Source organism: Colletotrichum scovillei (genome assembly GCF_011075155.1).
Source record: "Colletotrichum scovillei strain TJNH1 chromosome Unknown Contig00010, whole genome shotgun sequence".
Taxonomy (NCBI): domain Eukaryota; kingdom Fungi; phylum Ascomycota; class Sordariomycetes; order Glomerellales; family Glomerellaceae; genus Colletotrichum; species Colletotrichum scovillei.
Genome location: NW_023336268.1, coordinates 1,290,389 through 1,308,917, shown reverse-complemented (window position 1 = coordinate 1,308,917; position 18,529 = coordinate 1,290,389). Strand labels below are relative to the sequence as shown.

Genomic DNA, 18,529 nt, shown 5'->3' with positions numbered 1-18,529 from the left:
GATCGGGTAGGTCTGCTTATACTTAAAGTCATTGAGACATAGTTTGAGAGTCTCTTTCATGAATAACCTTAGTTGAGGGCATCCACTCTTTCTGCTTCCCCTGGAATTTCGTGAGTGACACGAATAAATTGGCTTTGCGCCAGATCGTCCGCTAAAACCCCCAAGCGACCTCGTACTTTTGCTGCCCCCCCTTAACATGGCACAACCGGGGTGTCCATGAGAACGACCGAGTCAATTCATTATTCTCCTTCTCGAAGAACTTTAACAGAGTCAATTAGGTAACCGTCGCCTCGCTCTCGCATCCTTTACGTACTGGGTTAATTACCTACCCTATTATCCCACTTGATTTCATCATTTCAGTCTGTATCCCACCCGGCTCAACTTCTCTAAAGAGTCTTGGAATTCAATCTCTGATAATCTATGATGGTGCCGCGCAGCCGGCGCGAACCATGCGTGGATTTCGATTCCCCCGTTGGACGGATGGAGACTCAGTGGCATCAAATGTCACTCTCTATTTGCGGCCCAATCAAGATGAGACCAGGCGACTTTGAGGGTTGCATTCAACAGTCGATGGGCTGTTGGTAGCTTGGTACCCCGCGTTAAACCCAGCTAGTCCTTTGCGCTAGAAGGAGGGATACGGGCTTGGAAAGATGCTTAATCACGTCTAGCATCCTTTGACCTTCCAAGTTGAGGTTATCCAGAGACGAAAAGGTGTGTGACTTCAAGGTAAGCGCACATCACAATTCCTAAATGTTAAAGTCGCTGGGAAGAGTCGGATCAGCCGCCCGATCCTGTGTCGCACTCGGGCGTTTGTCCCGGAGGGGTTATCCACAGATCATGAGCCAAAAGCGACGTAGGAGAGGACGTCCCATCTGATTCTGTCAAGACAAAAAGGTGCCTGGTGAAGCTCCGTTCCACATCTGTACAGGTGTGATCGGGCACGATGCCGGACACGAGGTGGCATCGCCATCTACCTACAGTATGCACCTTGGGTTGCAGTTGAGTCGTTCGCCTCAATGAACCCCTCAGTTCACGGTAGTCCGAAGTATCATCAGTAACGTAACCGAGTTCCGTCATGCCATCATGTTGGACACACTATATAAGAGCAAGTCGAATGAACTTGTAAGTTGGCCATCAGATCTGCAGTCGACAGGTCTCACTCAACCGCCCAGGTTGCCTCCTCTGCCACGATGGTCTCCTTTCTCGGCACACTCGTGTCTGCCGGCCTCTTCGTCACGGGCGTCCTCTCCCAGGACAACCTAGGCCTAAGCAGCGGATACATCACCCTCGCAACAAAGAACTTCAACCTCCAGCTCGTCAAGAACGCCCAAGTCCTAGCCTCGCTCAAACCCGCCGGCGACACCTTTGACTTCCTCCCGCTAGACTACCTCTCTCTCCGCGCCCGCAACGGCCAGTACCACTGGGGCGATATCACCTACCGCTACCGCCAGTCCGGCACAACCGCCTGGATAAACGGCGACTCCGCCGCCGCCCGCCAGCCCGTCACCACCGTCGCCCCGGCCACCGGCATCCTCGCCTCCTCCCGTCTCGGCCCCACCCTCCCCTCCGGCAGCCCGCTCAACATCACCCGAGAATGGCTCGACGTCTCCGGCGACCTCGGTCTGCGCTTCACGCTCCAGAACTCGGGCTCTTCGGCCATCGAGATTGGTAGCCTCGGCTTCCCGGCCGAATTCAACAGCATCTTCACGAACCGCTACGCCGCCGACATGCAGCGCGTCTGCTCCCTCTCGGATCCCTACGTCGGCATGCACGCCGGCCAGATCCGCGTCGCACCAACCCGCGGCACCGGCGCCGCTCTCGTCGTCAGCCCGCTGGGCGACACGCCCCTCGAGGCCTACCGCAACCTCGCCGAGCGCAGCTACGAGGGAACCTACTACGGCAGCCAGACCTTTGAAGGCTTCTACGAGTGGCAGGTCCTCACAAAGGCCTGGGCTGAGAACGAGTGGCGTTCTCAAACGCCATGGAACGTTCCCACGTCCAGGACCCTTCAACCAGGCCAGTCACTCCAGTTCGGCGTCCGCTTCTCCGTCGCAAAGGGCGGCGTCCGGGAGCTTGATGCCACCGTCCGCGGTACCGGAACGCCCACCGCCGTCGGCGTGCCGGGCTACATCATCCCACGCGGCGAGCCAGCGCAGCTCTTCCTCCAATACGCCCAGTCTACAGTCCAATCCATAGCCTCGGAACCAGCCGGCGCCTTGACGGTCACCCTCGTTTCGGCGGGAAAATACACAGTCACCCCCTCGACGACAGCCTGGGGCCGCGTCCGCCTCACCGTGACCTACGCCGACGGCAAGCTCCAGACAATCCACTACTACGTGACCAAACCCTCCACCGAAGCCGTCGCCAGCCTCGGCAAGTTCCTCACCACGGCGCAGTACTTCACCGATACATCGGACCCCTTTGGTCGCGCGCCGTCCGTAATGACATACGACTACGAGACCAAGTCCATCGTCACGCAAGACTCCCGCGCGTGGGTAGCCGGCCTCAGCGACGAAGCCGGCGCAGGCTCATACCTCTCCGCCTTCATGAAGCAGGCCGTTCAACCGAACGCAGACGAGGTGACCAAGCTGGAAGCCTTCGTCGACCGCGTCCTCTGGAAGACGATCCAAACCACCGACTTCGCCGTCCGCAAGGCAATCTTCTTCTACGAGCCCGCCGCCGTGCCGGGGTACGCCTACTCCTCTGCCATAGACTGGACCTCCTGGACGTCCTGGAACAAGGCCGCCGCCTACTCCATCGACCGCGCGTATAACTACGTCCACGTCGCGGGCGCTTACTGGTCGCTCTACCGCGTCGGGAGGGCCTACCCTGCGCTCCTCAAGACGCACGCGTGGGACTGGTACCTTAACCAGGCGTATGAGACGGTCATGCGGGCGATGAAGGGGGATGTCGGGTATAACCGCGTCGGGCTGATGGGCGAGACCGTGTTTGGCGAGATCCTGGCCGATTTGGGCCGCGAGGGGCAGACGACTAAAGCGAATGCGTTGTCTGCTGCTATGAAGTCGCGGGCGGCGCAGTGGGATACGGAGGAGGTGCCGTTTGGGAGTGAGATGGCGTGGGATTCGACTGGGCAGGAGGGTGTTTACTACTGGGCAAAGTGAGTTTCTGCCACCTTGGAACCCTCTCAAGACATTTGAGACGTAAGACGGGTCGAAGTTTACTTCAAGACATCGGCTTACAGATATGTAAAGGTACTTTGGCTACACCAACACGGCGACAAAGTCCGTCAACAGCGTCCTCGGCTTCATGCCAACCGTCCCCCACTGGGGCTGGAACGGCAACGCCCGCCGGTACTGGGATAACATGTAAGTCTTTCCTCACCCCCAAATCCTTCAACTCCATCCCCTCCATCCATCACGAGCCTCTCTCTCAACAATGAACTTCAACATCTAACAACCAACCCACCAGCTACGGAGGCAAACTCCGCCGCATCGAACGCCAAATCCACCACTACGGCTCCGGCCTAAACGCCCTCGTCCTCCTCTCCGCCTTCCGCTCCAGCCCGACAGACACCTACCTCCTTCGCACAGGCTACGGCGGCACCACGGGCCCCTTATCTAACATCAACCAAGACGGCTTCGCCGCCGCCTCCTTCCACAGCTGGCCCGACACGCTGAAATGGGACGGCATCAGCGGCGACTACGGCCCCAACTTTTTGGGTCTGGCGCTGGGATCGGGTACATATGTCGTGCAGGATTCCGAGCTCGGCGTCTTGGCTTTCGGAGGTGTTGTTACCGCCAGCACGGGAACCGTGAGCGTCACGACCAAGGATGCGGTTAGGAGGAAGGTGTTTATTGGGCCTTTGGGGGTGCTTGTGAGCGTTGACGCTGGGATTATCCAGGACTTCGCGTTTACGGCTTCTTCTAAGAGTATTTCTGTTACGTTGGCGCAGTTGGATGGTGTTCCCAAGGCTGCGAGCGCGGTTGTTTGGTTGGAGAGTACTACTGGGACGGGTACGTTCAAGGTTACGACGTCGGGTATCGCACAGGCGAGGGGCGGGTGGTCTGTTCCTCTCTCGGGGAGCAGCGTAACGGTTCAGATTGGGCCTGCGTAGGCTTGTCTATGAGGTTACTGTGTGTGGGGATGAGATGTATTTGATTTGTCTATATTTTCTCTTCTTTATAGGACGCCAGTGAAAGCTGACAACTTTCGACATTAGCCTCATCTCACTATAACCATCAATATAATCTTCTAAACCGAGCTCCGTGCCCCCATCTCAACGCCGCCCAACGCTTCATAACTCACACATCCTCCCATCATAATCCCTCTCGCATCTCACATACCACCACAACCCTCACAACCCCTTCTCCAAAACCTCAAACCACAAATCATCCCTCAACGCACCGCCCCCAACCATCCCCTCATAAGGAAACTCCCTCCTCTCCCCAGTCTTGACGTAACCCCGCCTCTCATACCACGCAATCAGCTCCCCCCTCATCCAAAGCACACACATCTCCATCCGGCTCACCCCCCAACTCCTCTTCGCATACCCCTCCGCGAACTCCAACACCCTCCTCCCGACCCCGCCCGCCTGCCGCTCAGGCGAGACGGCAAAGAGGCCAAAGTACGCTACCTCCGGGTTCTGTTTACTGCGTACGATTTCGCAGCATGCTAGCGGTATGATAGGCTTCTCAGTGACGGCGTCGGAGTCAGAGTTGTCGGTGACGATGAGGACCGCCCCCTCGGGCTCGGTGATTTTGGCGAGGAGGCCGCGCTCGTCGATGCGTTGGTCCGCTACCAGGTCCGCTTCCGTCGTCCAGCCTTTGCGGGAGAGTTCGCCGCGGTAGGCGGAGCGGATTAGGGGGAGGAGGATGGGGACGTCGGAGGGTGTGGCGGGGCGGAAGGAGAGGGGTGTTTGGGGGGTTGAGACTGTCATTGTGGAGGTTTCTATGACGGGAGGGTGTAGAGAATATGTGATTGTTATTGTATGTATGTTGCGATGGTTGAGTGTGAAAATTGCTGAGTTGTGGTGAGTTGGTGATGCGTAATTTTACCCCTGAGTGAGTGAGATGCTCGGGTGTCCTGACGATGAGGTCTGAGAGTTGATGTTGCGTCGTGATCTTACAATGAGATTGAACAAGTGAATGAGCTTCAATATGATGAGTCAAATCTAGCAGAAAATGTCATCTGTGATCGTGAACATCAAAGAACCTAAATACAACAAACCACTCGTCAACTCGTCACCCCAGAACCCACCGAACCGCCACTCCGGGGCCATCGTCAAGAAAAATTTCCCCTAGTCCCAGTGTTCAATGTCGTTGACCCACGCCTTTCCATGTACCCAATCCCCACAGGGCCATGTCATTCGCCGTTGTTGATCATCATGAACTGACACAGGGTTAAAACAGAAATAATCTCCAAAACAGACGAGCATATAGATGCTGATTGGTGTAAACTCGACAACTAGTCGATAGCCCTGTTCAAGTTGGAGACTAAGCGGGTGTAAGGCAGAGGTGGAGCATCGAGTCATGCAAGGGCGCCGTTAACTTGACATATTTTCGACATGTTTTGACATGACCATTGTTCTCTGATCGGCCCCACCAAGCTAACTGGCTACCACTTGCGAATCCGCGCCGTCAAGATTGTTCTCGAACCTGGACTATCAGACATGCCTAACTCGCCTTCCTCAAAACGACTGGTCAAGCGAACTTTCCTAACTCACATCAATGAGGAAAGTCGATTTACCCACCCACCAAAAGCCAAGCAATCCTTTTCATCCATGACCCACTAGCTCGCTGTGCTCCAACCCAGGAACATCGCTGTAGTCTCATCTACAAGTCTTTATCGGATGAACACAACCCACAGACATACAAAACACCCAGGATCACAGCTCGACACACGTCTCAGAGAGTCGTAAAGTGCCCTGGCAGAAATAAAAAGGAAATAGTAATGAGCGCCATTCAGGATCGGCTTTTTAAAGCGTGATAGTATATTTTATTGTCAGAGACATCTACATCAAGGGTATCAATACAAGCACACGCAAAGCAAAAAACAGAGAGAATGAAAAAGATGCAATGCTATGCTATGCCATGAATGCCATGATGCGTCATACCGCGTTAAATCCGCGCTCTTCTTCGCCTTCACTCCCAACTCTTTCCCCAGACTTCCCCATATCCCCCCTCCAGGCGTCCCCTGACTTCTTTGCAGTCTCACTTCTTCACCTTGGGCGAAAGCACCTTTACACCCTGCGCGCTGTCCCACACGCTGGCACTCACCCTCGCAGGGATCTTGCGCCCCCTCAACCTCTGATCAATCAACCACAACCCAACCACAAACTCAGCCTTGCCCAGCATCCCCCGATGGCTCCGGTCCACGGCGTCCCACACTTCGGCCAGCTCCTCCTGCGGCAGCCGCGAACGCCGCCAGACCTCGCGCGCCACCACATCCACCACGCAGTCAGCTGCGTCATGAGGCAGCGGACCGCCGCCGAGACTCTGCATCGTCAAGCCAGTGGTTGAAGCAGAGTCAACGAGCAGCACGCCGCGGTTGCTCGCCCACACCGCCTCGTACCGCCTTCGTTCGCGGACCGTGATCTCGTCACGCCACCGCCGCCGCGCGCCCTCCTTGTGGGAGTGCTTGTTGCTGGCGCGCTGGTGCTTCTTCTTGCGGATCTCGTCCTCGTCGTCCGACTTCGACGGCGGTTGCCGGAGTGTCTGTCGCAGGCGCGGTGACTTTGTGCGATTAGGCAGTTGAGGCGGAGATAGCGTAGAGTTGCCCGTGTTTGAGGGTGTCAAGCGGGCCGCGGCGAGGGATCCGGCCATGATCGCGTTGGACAGAGAGTTTAGCGGTAGACTGGTAGTGGATGAGGCGGGTGTGCGACGCGGGGTTGTTCGGCTCGGTGAGCTGTTTGCTGATGAGCGGCCTGGCGTGCTGTGCGTAGAGTGTGTCTGATGAGCCGCCGGGCGAGACGGGACGTATTCGGGGACGGCTGTCTGATTCGACTCTGCCGAAACAAACGTGTCGTTAGAAGAGCTTGTATCGGCAGTCGATGGCCTTGGCCCAGATTCTGGCCGATGAAATGGTTCCTGGAGATGAGCATGTCCATAAACCGATGCCATACTCCTAGGCTTCTTCAATGGGGGAGGCTCTCGTTCCTTAACCTTGGAACCACGTGGCTGAGGCGGTGTAGGCGGCTGCAACTTGCTCTTGGACGCCGGTCTCTTCAGCTCAGGGGAAACGATCCCGTCTTCTCTCCCGACAAAGAGCGGCGAGACAGGTTCAGCCGGCTTGGCCTTGGTCCGCGACCTCCTTGGTTCCGGCGTCGTTGGGGGTTGCGCGGTCTTGGGCTCCGGCATGAGCGTTTGGGTAATGGGCACCCTCGTGAGCTCCGACCTAGACCGCACTTCCGGGGCTTCTGAAGCATTGGATGACATGTTGACCGTGGTCTCCCGCCCCCTGGCACGCGGCGAATGCTCCAACACGGTTTGCCTGTGCACAGCCTTGGCCGGCGACAGGACCGGCTCCGCAGGCGACGACTTGAGCGTGTGTTTCCTCGCCTGCGGCGTGACATCCCCCTTGGCCCTATCCTTTTCGATAACCATATTCGGCGTGACAGGCCTCGGCTTGACCTTGGGTTTCGTCTTCGGCACCGCCGGCCTCCGCCCTCCTTCACCGACCTCCTCCTCAACGATACCCATCCTCGCCGCCTTGGCACGGGCAGGACTCAACTCTCTCTCGGGCGTCAGAGGCCGAACCCTGGGTCTGGCAGGGACATCCCCGCCGCTCTTCTTCACAGGATCGACATCCTCCCCGCCCCCTCGCTCAAACATGCTTATCAAATGACCCGTAGCGGGGATGGACGTCGTATCCGGCAAATCGAGGCTGCTCACCACGCTCTCCGTCTCCCCGCCGCCGCTGCCGCGCCTGTTCCTCCTCGCCAGCTGCATCTGCTGCAACTGGTTCATCTGCGCGGGCGTCAGCGCGGATGCGGCGGGACTCGCGTGCGGCTGCGGACTAGGCGAGGCGCTCCGCGAGGCGGCTAGCGTGGCGGCGATGTAGCTCGGGCTCTTTGGGTCGAGCCGCGTCGTGTGCGGCGTGAGGTGGGATGTTGTCGACGAGGCTGCGGGGCTCGAGGCGAGGAAGTTGGAGAGACGGTCTCGCATGTCGGATGTGCCATCGCGACCGAAGCGGCTGTCGGCTGGGGTCGTTGCCAGGCTCGCACCCGTGTGTTGACGTTGTATCGGGCTTGTGCTCGTGCTTCGGTCGTAGTTTGACGCGGTGGAAGCGGCGATGAGGCTCGCGCCGCGGCGACGGGTGATGTTGCCGGCATTTGATGTGGGTTTCGGGGGTGGGATGGGCTTCGGTTTCGTCTTGTTGAAGGCGAGGTTCGCGCCCTTGAGAGCCGCGGCTGCGTCGGAGGCACCGCCCGAGGGTGGGTGATGGTGGTGGTTGTGGTGGGTGTTCATCATCGTGGCGATGGACGACCGCGGGATGGTATTGTAGTGAAGGACGGCAGCATCGGAGGGCTATTGAGTTGTGATCGGGGGTTTGGTCGATCAACAGGGCAAGGATGTTTCTGTCATCCTGGGAGCTTCGGCTTCGTCGCGGATAGTCGAGGGGGCTGATTGTTGGGCGTACGGAAGATGTGTAAATTCGAGCAAAGGACGTACAGGAGGGGTCGAGGGATCGTCGGTAGGATTGGATAGAGGCGTGAGGCTGAGATTGAGGTAAAGTAAGATCCCTAGGAATCGAGGCAGATAAGAGTCGAGTGTTGAAGAAAGAGGAAAAAGGAAAGCTGTACGAATACAGAGATGAATACGAATAAAGACAAGGTGGTAATATTACGGATACCATGACCATGGTAATTAGTAGGTGCTAATTTACTCGGCAGCTCGGCGCAGAAAGTGGAAACGACACCTGCCACCTGCACCAGCATGGTACTGCGGCGTTGCGGCTGAGCTCCAGCTTCCTGCGGAGATGAGCACCGCGCCCAATGGTTCAATCATTCGGGGGGGAGTTGCGGGGAGTTCACCTCAGTCAGCAACAGGAAACACAAAGCAGAGAAAACAGATGGAACGAACGGGTGGCCCGGCGACCTTTCGGTCAGGCTTCTCATCCCAGGTAGGTATTTTTCCATCTCAACTTCTCAAGTAAGGTACCTTGCATCGTAGGTATCCACCTTCTCCGGTGCCGTCGGGTCTGTTCACGTCCCTCCGTCGGCTTTCCTCCACAAGAAAGCTTCGTTCGCTGTCTGTCCATGTACACAAACTCCATGCCTAGACAGGCCCGACATGATCCGCGAGTCAATCATCTAAACTTACTCGCACGTCGTTACAAGACATTGGGGAAATGACGCATCTGGGGGACCATCCCCTCGGTACCTTAATTAACAAGACGCAACCACTGACCACCACCAAGGAAAACAGACGTAGATCTCGACATCACCACCGTCATAGCGGATCTACACACACCATGGCCCTGGCTAGATGCTCATCCGTCCCAGCGAACCATTTAATAAAGTAGCCTGCTGGCACCGAGTGGACGGGAGTGAACGGAAGTCACTTAGTTCTGGTCTCTCACTGCTTTTGCTGGTTGCTGCTACCTTACTCCTCGCTCACTTTACTTTCCTTAGCTCCCGCGTCCCGGGCGTGCCGCCGCCCACCGGCTATCTCAGTCTTACACCACAGCACCAATCGACCCGAACGCCGGAACTCGCGACTTTTACTGATCAGGATGGCATCATATTCCTACCCAATCTCATTTCGACTTCACAAGAGGCACAATTCACGTCTGGACCGGACACAATATTGATAATAATGTACGCATCACTGCTTTTTGTTTTTGCTACACTACGAAAAGATTCCTATTTATCCGTTGAGGCTGAAAAGCGCAGGAAAAAAGACCGAGGCGCGAAAAAGTTTGACCAAGCAAACAAAGACAAAGATGTACGCTCATAATCCTCGCAAGGGGGTTGGCGTTGGCAAAGGGTATCACCCCATCCAGAAGTACCGACCGCCTCGAGAAACCAAAACTCCAATTCTTTCCACTTGCTTGCAATGACCAAGGAAAACAAGATGTGGTATACCCAGATTCGAGGGTAGCTGGAACGTGTTCCGACAAAGAGAAACAAAACAACAATTGTCGTCAGAGCTGTCGATGGGTCCAGGTGGCCATGTCGTAACATGAACCACGAGGATCCCAACCGCCTCGCGGCTCGGTTGCCAGTATGCACAGAGAAGGAAGAAAATCACAATGGCCGCCCTTCCAATTCCTTCCTTCGACATTCCACCAAGCAAAACCGACCGAAATATAAACGACACGGGAAAAGAAGCGAAGGGCATCCACGGACACCGAGATCCTCGACCAATTATTTTCTTTGCCAAAGAAGAAAAAAAGGCATGTTCGTCATGAGCGAGTAGCAAGTGCATCGTTCAGACATGAGGCATAATCATCCGACGTTATCATCAGGCTGCAAAAAGTCCGCAGCCGGCGCACCAAGATGAAGTAACAGAACGAGCACGGAATTAGAGAGCGAATTCCCACGCTCAGTAGCCATCCTCGTCTGTCCACTCGCTGCCTGAGATGATGCGGCCCTCACCGTCACCGTAGGCATGTCCAGCATGTCCACCAGGTGCCGTCATCGGGAACGGCCGCTGCCTCTTAGGATCGTTGGCCGCTGGCCGATATCCAGCTTCGGGTTCAAAGCGCTTGGTGCCGTTGCGGGCAGCTCGTACCTTGGCGTAGTATGTGTCGCTAGCATCCTGCTCGGGTTCGCTGGCGTCGTCATACGTCTCCCAGTTTTCTGAGCCCGTCACGTTACTCGATCCGTTGGATGAGTTGGAAATCTGGCGGGGTGGTGGTGCTTGGGGATAGGCGGAAGGGGGGTATTGGCGGATGGTTGAGGAGTGCGAAGACGGATAGTCGTGTTGGGAGGACCCCTGGGAGTGATGAGAGCTCTGGGAAGCGTACGACGCGTGCGAGTTGTGGGAAGCGTGAGAAGTATGCGAGAGGGTGGAGTTGGCGCGCATCAGCCGAGGCTGCTGGCAATCCTCGTCGTAGGGATCCTCAAGCTCGACCTGGCGGACGATACTCGCGCCCAATCCTACTGACTTGTAAGGATTGACGGGAGTCTCTAGCTCAATCGTGCTGAGATCGCGCATCTTGGGCGGAGGGGCACGCATTTGGTGGTTACCACCGCGGATCGTCGCATAGGCGTCAATTCTCGACGCCGGTCTCTCCGGTTGTACTGGCGAGGTATTGCCAAAGTTGCCGTATTTGAGGTTGGTCAATGGGGGCCGAGCCGGGATCCTTGAGGGACTGCCTGGTGGCCGATTGAGAGTTTGCGCTCGCTCTCTCAAGCTGCCCATGGAAGATGCCGGTCTGGCAATCTCCTGGGCTTTTGCGTGAGCAGACACAGGTCTTGTTGATGGGGCCGCGCTGTTCATGTTGTTCGCGCTACGTTTGGTCGTAGGCGCAGGTGCTGGTGTTCTCACACCATTACGAGTGGGCGGTCTTGCGATGGACGTGGTGCTCTGCGCTCTGCTGTGCCCTCTGGGTCTAGCTGCTGATTGGGGAGCGGCTCCCACGCCCGGTGTCTTGGATCGCGGGCCAGGTGCAGGCCGGTCCTCTGCCTCGAGCACATCTAGATAGCGCTCTCCGTGTACCGTGAAGGGCCGTCCGTACTCGTCCTCGAATCGTTCGAGGATTCTACGTAACTCGACGGCAATCTTGGGTAGCTCTTTGGCGATGCGCTTGCGCATCTTCTCTTCCCTGAGAAGCTTGCCGGGATCGCGCTTCTCACCCTTCTGGCCACGCATCATCAGGCGAGACGCATCCTGACTTGAGGCGGCGAGCTCGTCGCGCTCACTGGTAAGGCTTCGGTGTCTTTCAACGAGCTCAAGAGTGGGGAGGCGTTGTTCCTTAAGAACTTCCAGTCTTGCAATCTCGCGCTCGTGAGCCTCGAGAAGAGCATCGCTGTAGACATCCGAGAAGGCGGGCGTGAACTCAAGCATCTCGTCTTCAGAAAGGTAGAGCGAGTCCCAGAGCTCTTGTAGCTTGAAACGCGCATCCTCGACGAACAGATGCAGGTTCTGCCTCTTCAGCTCGTTGAGGCGCACAAGCTCATCCTCGAACTCGTTGATTTGTCGCACGCCACAGCCTCGGTTGCTGTTGAGGAACGCCTTCCTCTCTGCCATATCAACCTCCAACTTCTCCCAGAGGGCCTCGACCGCCGCGCGCAGGTCCTTGAGACGCTTCTCGCGGTTCTTCTTCTCGTCCGAGAGCTTGTCGCGCTTTGCCTTGAGACGTTCGATATCTTCCTCGTGCAAACCCAATTGCTCGGGTGACTCGCGATAGTACTTGACAATGGCACCGTCTGTTTGAGCCTGAGGGGTGCCCAGCTCGGCCCATAATTGGATCGTGTGCTCGCAAAGGGCCTTAACCGTCGCGACGCGGCGTGTGTACTCTTCATAGACTCTCGTAAACTCATGATCGAGCTTGTCCACGTAGGATGGTGACAGGTCGAAGTTAGGAGGGACGGATTGATTCGGGCCCGTCGGCGGCAGGGGAATCTTGACGAAGGTGGGTTCAAGATGTGATGAATACGATTCGAGTGCTTCGACAAGCTCTGTGTGGCTCGTTAGTAAACCGCGCCATCTGGCATTTTCCCGCTTCCTGGCTGACTCACTCTTGACTTGTTCGAAACGCTCCTTGTGTAGTCTACTGACTTGCTTATGCTTCTCCTTGAGGCCCTGCAAACATCGGGTCAGGGGGTAGGTAATTTGAATATCGTCGCTGCGGTCTCGGCGTGTGCGGTTGTCGTCGAGGGATGCCTCCATCTGCTGTATCGTGGTAATTATGCGCTCGGCTTCCTCGATCATTTCCTCCTTTTCGTTTGTGACAAGGTTCACCTGGTCGGTAAGAGCCTTGGAAAGCGCCTCGAAGAGCTATGGGCGATTGTCAGCACGAACTGGAGAAGGGGAGTGAGCTGTGAGAAGCGTACGTCTTCCTCGCGCTTTTCGCGATCATGGTTGGGAACGCCGATCTCATCGAATAAACCGTGCAATTGGCCGATGATGGTATTGACCTGTTGGGACAGGTAACTCGTGTCCATGGTGGATTAAACAGGCCAAACAAAAAGCCAAAAAGAAGGTGAGGATAAGAGAAAAGGCGGTATGGGCCGGGGAATTGATTGTGATTAAGTTAAGTGCGGTAAGGCGTGCAGTGCAGGTTGTGGGGGTAAAAAGAGTGGGCGTAGCGCAAAGGCTGATTGTTGATGCTATTCACGGTGGCGGGGAGGCCAGTGCGGGTGCGGCGAGGAAGTCGATTTGTTTACTTTCTCTGCGGTACCTGGGATGCGGTTGCGACGGGGACTAGCTTAGTAGGAAGCGAATGGTCACCGAAAGTATTGCGGCGTATAGTGCATCGTCCAGCAAGGAAAAGTCGTCCGAGAGAGAGGAGTAATAGAATGTAGTTGCCTTTGAAATCTGCAGTCTCCTTGGATCTGTGAAGCCGAAGAGATTTGTCTGAGACTGCCCGATCTGTGTTTCTCCCAAGTTGTTGATGACCGACGGGATCTTTTTTTCCGGAGGGATGGCGGAGGTTGGGGAAAGTGGAAAGTGGGAAAAAGAGGATGGGAGGAAACAACCAGACGAGAAGGGGTAAGTCGACAAAGATGCGACGGGAAGGTGCCACTTGATGAATTGAATTCACAGTCAGGAGGGAAGGAAAGGCCTGGGATCTCATGGGAAGGAGGTGGCCGGGAATGTCGTGAGAAACGGGTCCTCAGTTTTCCTGTTTGGGTTCGCGTGGTGGGGCACGTATCCACGGCAACGGGGTCGACTCTCAGCAGGCAAGGGTTACAGTGCGTGAGTGCCTTTTTTCGTGGTGGGTTTCAGGAAAGAGCTACCCCGCCATTGGCCACCTTCGGTCCATTCACGAATCACGATTCGCTCTTGCTCTGTCTGCACTTCAGCTGCCTGCAGCTTAGAGACAGGGGTAGGTGTGAAGAGATACGTACCCGTTGCCGGGGTTCCAATTGCTTTAGTGCTACGTGGGTGGGTCTCTCGCTTGCTGTCAGCTCAGCCCATTAGCCAATCTTAGCTAAGCACGCTCAATCACTTGCACCTTGTCAACCCAGCATTTGTCCCGATGTCCTGACAGCTTCCTCGAGTCTTCTATTGAAACGTTGGCCACCTTAACGGCCACTTCATATGTGAAGAAGATAATGTTACATATATATCCTTCTCTCAAGAATAGAATATCCCAAGATCTCAAAAGAATCTGTTGAGTTGTGACAATGATGTTGGTTGGTTGGTCTATCTTACTGCAACTGCAAGCAGCGGACGATCAAACACACGCCGCTCTGCGCAAACAAATCACCCGCAGCTCTAGTCGCGCATCGGCAACCCGCTTTGTTTACTTTGCTGCATCGCATCGCATCGCATCGCCCCCAACGAACTCTCCAAGTCTGCGTCCTTTCTGCAAGTCATCCTGCGCTGGTTGCTGGTTGCTGCCCGCAACAAAACAACAACCTTTTTTCCTTTCTCTTTTTAAACTAACATCTTAGACTCCTGCTCTTTCGTACGTCGTACGTCTGCCTCGCATCACGCTAAAGTCATGCACACGACAACTATCTTACACCACCAGCTCCATCATATTATCCACACCTGATTCCTTCATGCACCTCAACCTCGCAGCTTCGTCCTCCGACTGGCCTCTTGCTACGAATAGACATATCCAAGTCCAAAGTCACCAACAAAACTCCGTAGCAGGCCGAACGAAAATCAGGAAAATCGATCTGGCTCATCTCGGCTCTTTCCCATCCCTTGCTTGCCCCTCCCCCCTGCCACGCTGCTTTGCCCCATTTTCTGCTGTGGGCATCTTCAGGCGCGTGCTCCAGCGGTGAGATGCAAACGCATCCTCTTCCCACCCCGGTCCGTTGGTCGCTTCACCATGGTGACGGCCAACCCAACCTTGCTTTTCCTGATAGTATCCGTACGAAGTGCGCATCAAATCGCAATCGCGGCGGTACGGACTTTATGCTTTCTTCTTTAATCTGATCTTCCCCTCTTATTCAGGTGATCATCTTCTCTTCCAGCCAAGTCCAGACCCTCTCTCAGCCCGAATGGCTTCCAACTTTCTACGGAGTAGACTACGGATACACGGATAGCTGGGAAATGCTGCACCCAAGCTCCCATCAGTTTCCCCTCCTTATCCCAAAGTTGCAATCGACTGCCCGGGAAACCATGAGTCTTGGGACGACAGTCCCATAATACCAGGCCCATGCTCCCTCTCCCTTTCCCAGCCTCCCCAGATTCGGACGAAAATCTTCGTAACCGACCCGTTCAGAACCAAGTTTGATCTCCGCAACCATTCGCTTCGCTTCTCGCCGTCGCACTGCCCGGAACTGCACCAAGTATCCGTACTGCCCAAACCTGCTCTGATCCAATCCCAATCCAAGTTGAACCCAACACACACACACACGGCACAGGCCGTCCACTAGTGAGCTTCTGGGACCTGACCTGGTTCGGGGCATTTGTTACGCGCGCATTCTCGACCTTTTGCCCCTCCCCTCACCCTTGCTCTGCTGTGGCTGGTAGCTGGTAAATCCAATGGCTAGCCGCTAGCGTTCCTTGACCTTGTCTATACTCTGTCTCGGCGACGTCATCGTTACCTTCTCTCAACTCAACTCAAGGCGCGGTTGCCCGGTGGACCTTGATGCGATCGTGATCCCGCTTGACAACCCTGCAGCTCAAACCAACCCGTGGTATTATCGCACTTCGCCATGGCCGAGAGATGGATAATGTGCATGCCTTTTTACTATAGCTCATGGTCTGCACTCCACGTGTATGCCTCCAGCCACCAGTGGTCGCTCAACTTGTCATGTAATTTTCTGTACGTAAGAGCATGACTTCAACTTGTTGAGTCTGAACTTCTTGGGTGGTCTTTGAATTGTGACAGCCACGATTGCTTCATCGCAGCTCAATGTGTCCTGGGGGGTATACTGGAAAAACGCGCTATCGATGTGTGACTTCCTCCTCTGCAAATAGTCACTAACAGAGGTGTTTATCAATTCCCTAGGTAAGGCACAAGTAAAGCACCACCTGATTGGTTTCTAGAAACATTGTGGAAAGGTCGCCAGGTAAGGTAGCTAGATATTGAGTGAGCAATACGGAGGCCGCATTGTATTACAGTTGCACATGTCATCCTTTAGCCCACCCGATGCGACTAAGGGCAACGATGGCTGGGTGGAGACGTAGGTCGCTTCTGCCAAGCTCAACAAGGAAGGCAGGCAGTAGACGCCTCCCACATATGACATGGGCAACATTGTCCTCGCCAAGCCCTACGGTCTTCAGGCTGTCTACTCATTTTGTGAGGAAAAGTCGCTTAAGATCGACTTGTCCAAAAGCGACTCAAACACCTCGTTTTAATCGAGAAACGGGATTTCATGCTACCGCAACAATTGGCTGACCCAAGCTTGTACATGGTAGTTTAGCAAATTCGGTCGGTATGTTTTCAAGACACATACAGCTTCTTATTCAAGATAGCTAAACCGCAAGTGCACAGCTGACAAGTTTGACCAGTCTCCCAATACGAAGACGACCCCGCTCTAGCCGTAAGGTGCCATGGACAGACGACGAGACTAAGGTAGAAGGCTGAGTAATCCATCGTGGATGTCACGCGATATAGAGATGACTGTTGAAGATGATTGGTCACTTCACATCGCGGATAGCCCGAGAGAAAGGTTACTTATCAACTTCCTCAAGACAATATGGCACCAAGCAGGCTGCATGTTTATTGGCTGTTTGTACGACATTTCGCATTTCAATAAACTATTCATGCCTGTCAGAGTCGCATTCGTATACAAAAGCAGACACATGTTAATCACCTCATTGCGCAATAGCCATAGAGAGCAATACCTATCATTAGGAACCCAAATTGATTTCACATCACAAATTTGACTCAACGACTACTTATATATCGACATCTCCCAAGCAGTGTTCGAAACATCTTCTTAGAGCTTCCAAGTCTTCAAACAATGTAGAAGTCTCATGAGAAGGTCAATATGATGTCCCTCAAATCCCTCATCATTGCGGCCCTCGGCCTAGCCCCAGCAGCCGTCCAAGCAGTCTACCCCTTCTTCAACCCGGGCGACCTCGCTGCCGCCGACAAGTTCGACTACATCCGCCAAGAACACAACGGCGTCGTCCAGACCGTCACAAACGTAGTCTACAAGGGCACCACCGCCCTCAAAATGACACAAACCTACGATCCGTCCTACACGGGGCGCTACCACTCCGAAGTCGACGTCAACGACGGCTACACCCGCGGCCAGGACCGCTTCTACGGCTTCGCCTTTCGGCTCTCGGAGTCCTGGCAGTTTCAGCCGCAGTCGTACAATATCGCGCAGTTCATCGCCAATCGGCCCGGGGCGGGCTGCGGCGGGGATGATTGGATGCCGTCGAGCATGCTCTGGGTCGAGGGCGATCAGCTTACCTCGCGGATTGTGAGTGGGCAGTATCGACAGCCGGATTGCGGGCGGAGTATTACGAAGTATGGGAATTTGACGACGGTTGAGCGAGGGGTCTGGCACCGAGTTTTGATTCAGGCGAGTTGGCGGAGCGATGCGACTGGGTTTTACAAGATTTGGTATGATGGGGTCAAGGTGTTGGAGAAGTATAACGTCGCGACGACGGTGAACGATGATAGTACTTTCCAGTTCCGTGTTGGGTTGTATGCGAATAGTTGGTATGATCAGGGGAAGCTGGATGGGGATCAGGGGTTCCGACAGGTGTGGTTTGATGAGATTGCCGTTGATTCGACTTATAAGGCGGTGGACCCTGATCAGTGAGTTGAGTTGGAGGGCCAGTCGGGAGATGAGAAGAAGCGCTCACCTTTGACTTAGTGCACGAGACAATCTCGGGAATCTTTTCCGTTATCCTCAGATACCTACGTAACTTAAGTACTAAAGTAGTAACCTCGCATTGAGAAACATGGGATGTCAATATTGAAATCAACAGTTCTACTTATCCCATGCTGTGCCCGCAACGTATGACCCAGCCGCATTCTCGGCATGACCAGAACATTTACATCGTAGCTCTGAAAGACTTCTCTCTATTATTGAAGTTGCGTCCTGTTACTCGTCAATACGGCCCGCGCCGGCCAACGACAATTATTACATCAATCCGGCCAACGAGCCAGAGAAATAGGTCCCAGTGATAATCCTGATCAGATGCAAGATTTACGTGGAGAGTAAACTCAGTTCCAATTCAAGAGTCTGTCGAAACACTCGAAGCAGCTGTGGATGAAGGTCTTCTCCTATGAAGTAGTGCTGAGTTCTATGGTGGCCCTGAGCACCATTCAATGACACTAGTCAAGGCGTAATTCACAAAACACCCTGAAGATGCGGCCAAGGTAGTCCTTTGTATCAAGGGCGGCGTGAAGCCCGGCTCGTGCGACCTTGGTAGCTCTACCGGAGGGACTCGTCGCTCCATCGAAAATATCCTGACGCAGATCAGCGGCACGAAAAAGTTGGATATCTGGAGCCCGGAACGTAGGGATCCTAAAA

General features: G+C 55.0%; 5 protein-coding genes across 5 annotated transcripts; 2 read left to right on the top strand and 3 right to left on the bottom strand.

Annotated features, from left to right (window-relative positions):
- Positions 1-1,190: 1,190 nt before the first annotated feature.
- HER10_EVM0004996 (uncharacterized protein) lies at positions 1,191-4,075 on the top strand (the record flags this gene model as incomplete). The annotated part of the gene is made up of 3 exons (XM_035474622.1): positions 1,191-3,118; positions 3,213-3,326; positions 3,430-4,075. The coding sequence occupies 3 exons, from the start codon at positions 1,191-1,193 to the stop codon at positions 4,073-4,075; spliced, it is 2,688 nt and encodes an 895-aa protein (XP_035327955.1).
- Positions 4,076-4,315: 240 nt separating this feature from the next.
- On the bottom strand, positions 4,316-4,897 carry HER10_EVM0010337 (acetyltransferase; the record flags this gene model as incomplete). The annotated part of the gene is made up of 1 exon (XM_035479800.1): positions 4,316-4,897. The coding sequence occupies one exon, from the start codon at positions 4,895-4,897 to the stop codon at positions 4,316-4,318; it is 582 nt and encodes a 193-aa protein (XP_035328426.1).
- A 1,273-nt stretch (positions 4,898-6,170) lies between these two features.
- HER10_EVM0010804 (increased rDNA silencing protein 4) lies at positions 6,171-8,725 on the bottom strand (the record flags this gene model as incomplete). The annotated part of the gene is made up of 1 exon (XM_035480253.1): positions 6,171-8,725. The coding sequence occupies exon 1, from the start codon at positions 8,427-8,429 to the stop codon at positions 6,171-6,173; it is 2,259 nt and encodes a 752-aa protein (XP_035328468.1). The 5' UTR covers positions 8,430-8,725.
- A 1,144-nt stretch (positions 8,726-9,869) lies between these two features.
- Positions 9,870-13,157, bottom strand: HER10_EVM0012380 (microtubule associated protein). Its single transcript, XM_035481776.1, has 3 exons — positions 12,962-13,157; positions 12,647-12,905; positions 9,870-12,586 (listed from the first exon to the last, which is right to left on the bottom strand). The coding sequence occupies exons 1-3, from the start codon at positions 13,070-13,072 to the stop codon at positions 10,506-10,508; spliced, it is 2,451 nt and encodes an 816-aa protein (XP_035328601.1). The 5' UTR covers positions 13,073-13,157; the 3' UTR covers positions 9,870-10,505.
- Positions 13,158-16,742: 3,585 nt separating this feature from the next.
- Positions 16,743-17,959, top strand: HER10_EVM0009668 (uncharacterized protein). The gene has a single exon (XM_035479148.1). It carries the CDS (start codon positions 17,027-17,029, stop codon positions 17,810-17,812), a length of 786 nt encoding a protein of 261 aa, XP_035328362.1. The 5' UTR covers positions 16,743-17,026; the 3' UTR covers positions 17,813-17,959.
- Positions 17,960-18,529: the final 570 nt, after the last annotated feature.

Excerpts from the sequence above, each read along its gene's own strand:
- HER10_EVM0012380 (XM_035481776.1), bottom strand. The coding sequence starts at position 13,072 with ATGGACACGAGTTACCTGTCCCAACAGGTCAATACCATCATCGGCCAA. Across the intron at positions 12,906-12,961 it reads GCGAAAAGCGCGAGGAAGAC|CTCTTCGAGGCGCTTTCCAA; the intron begins GTACGCTTCTCA and ends AATCGCCCATAG. Across the intron at positions 12,587-12,646 it reads GCGTTTCGAACAAGTCAAGA|AGCTTGTCGAAGCACTCGAA; the intron begins GTGAGTCAGCCA and ends CGAGCCACACAG.
- HER10_EVM0009668 (XM_035479148.1), top strand. The coding sequence starts at position 17,027 with ATGATGTCCCTCAAATCCCTCATCATTGCGGCCCTCGGCCTAGCCCCA.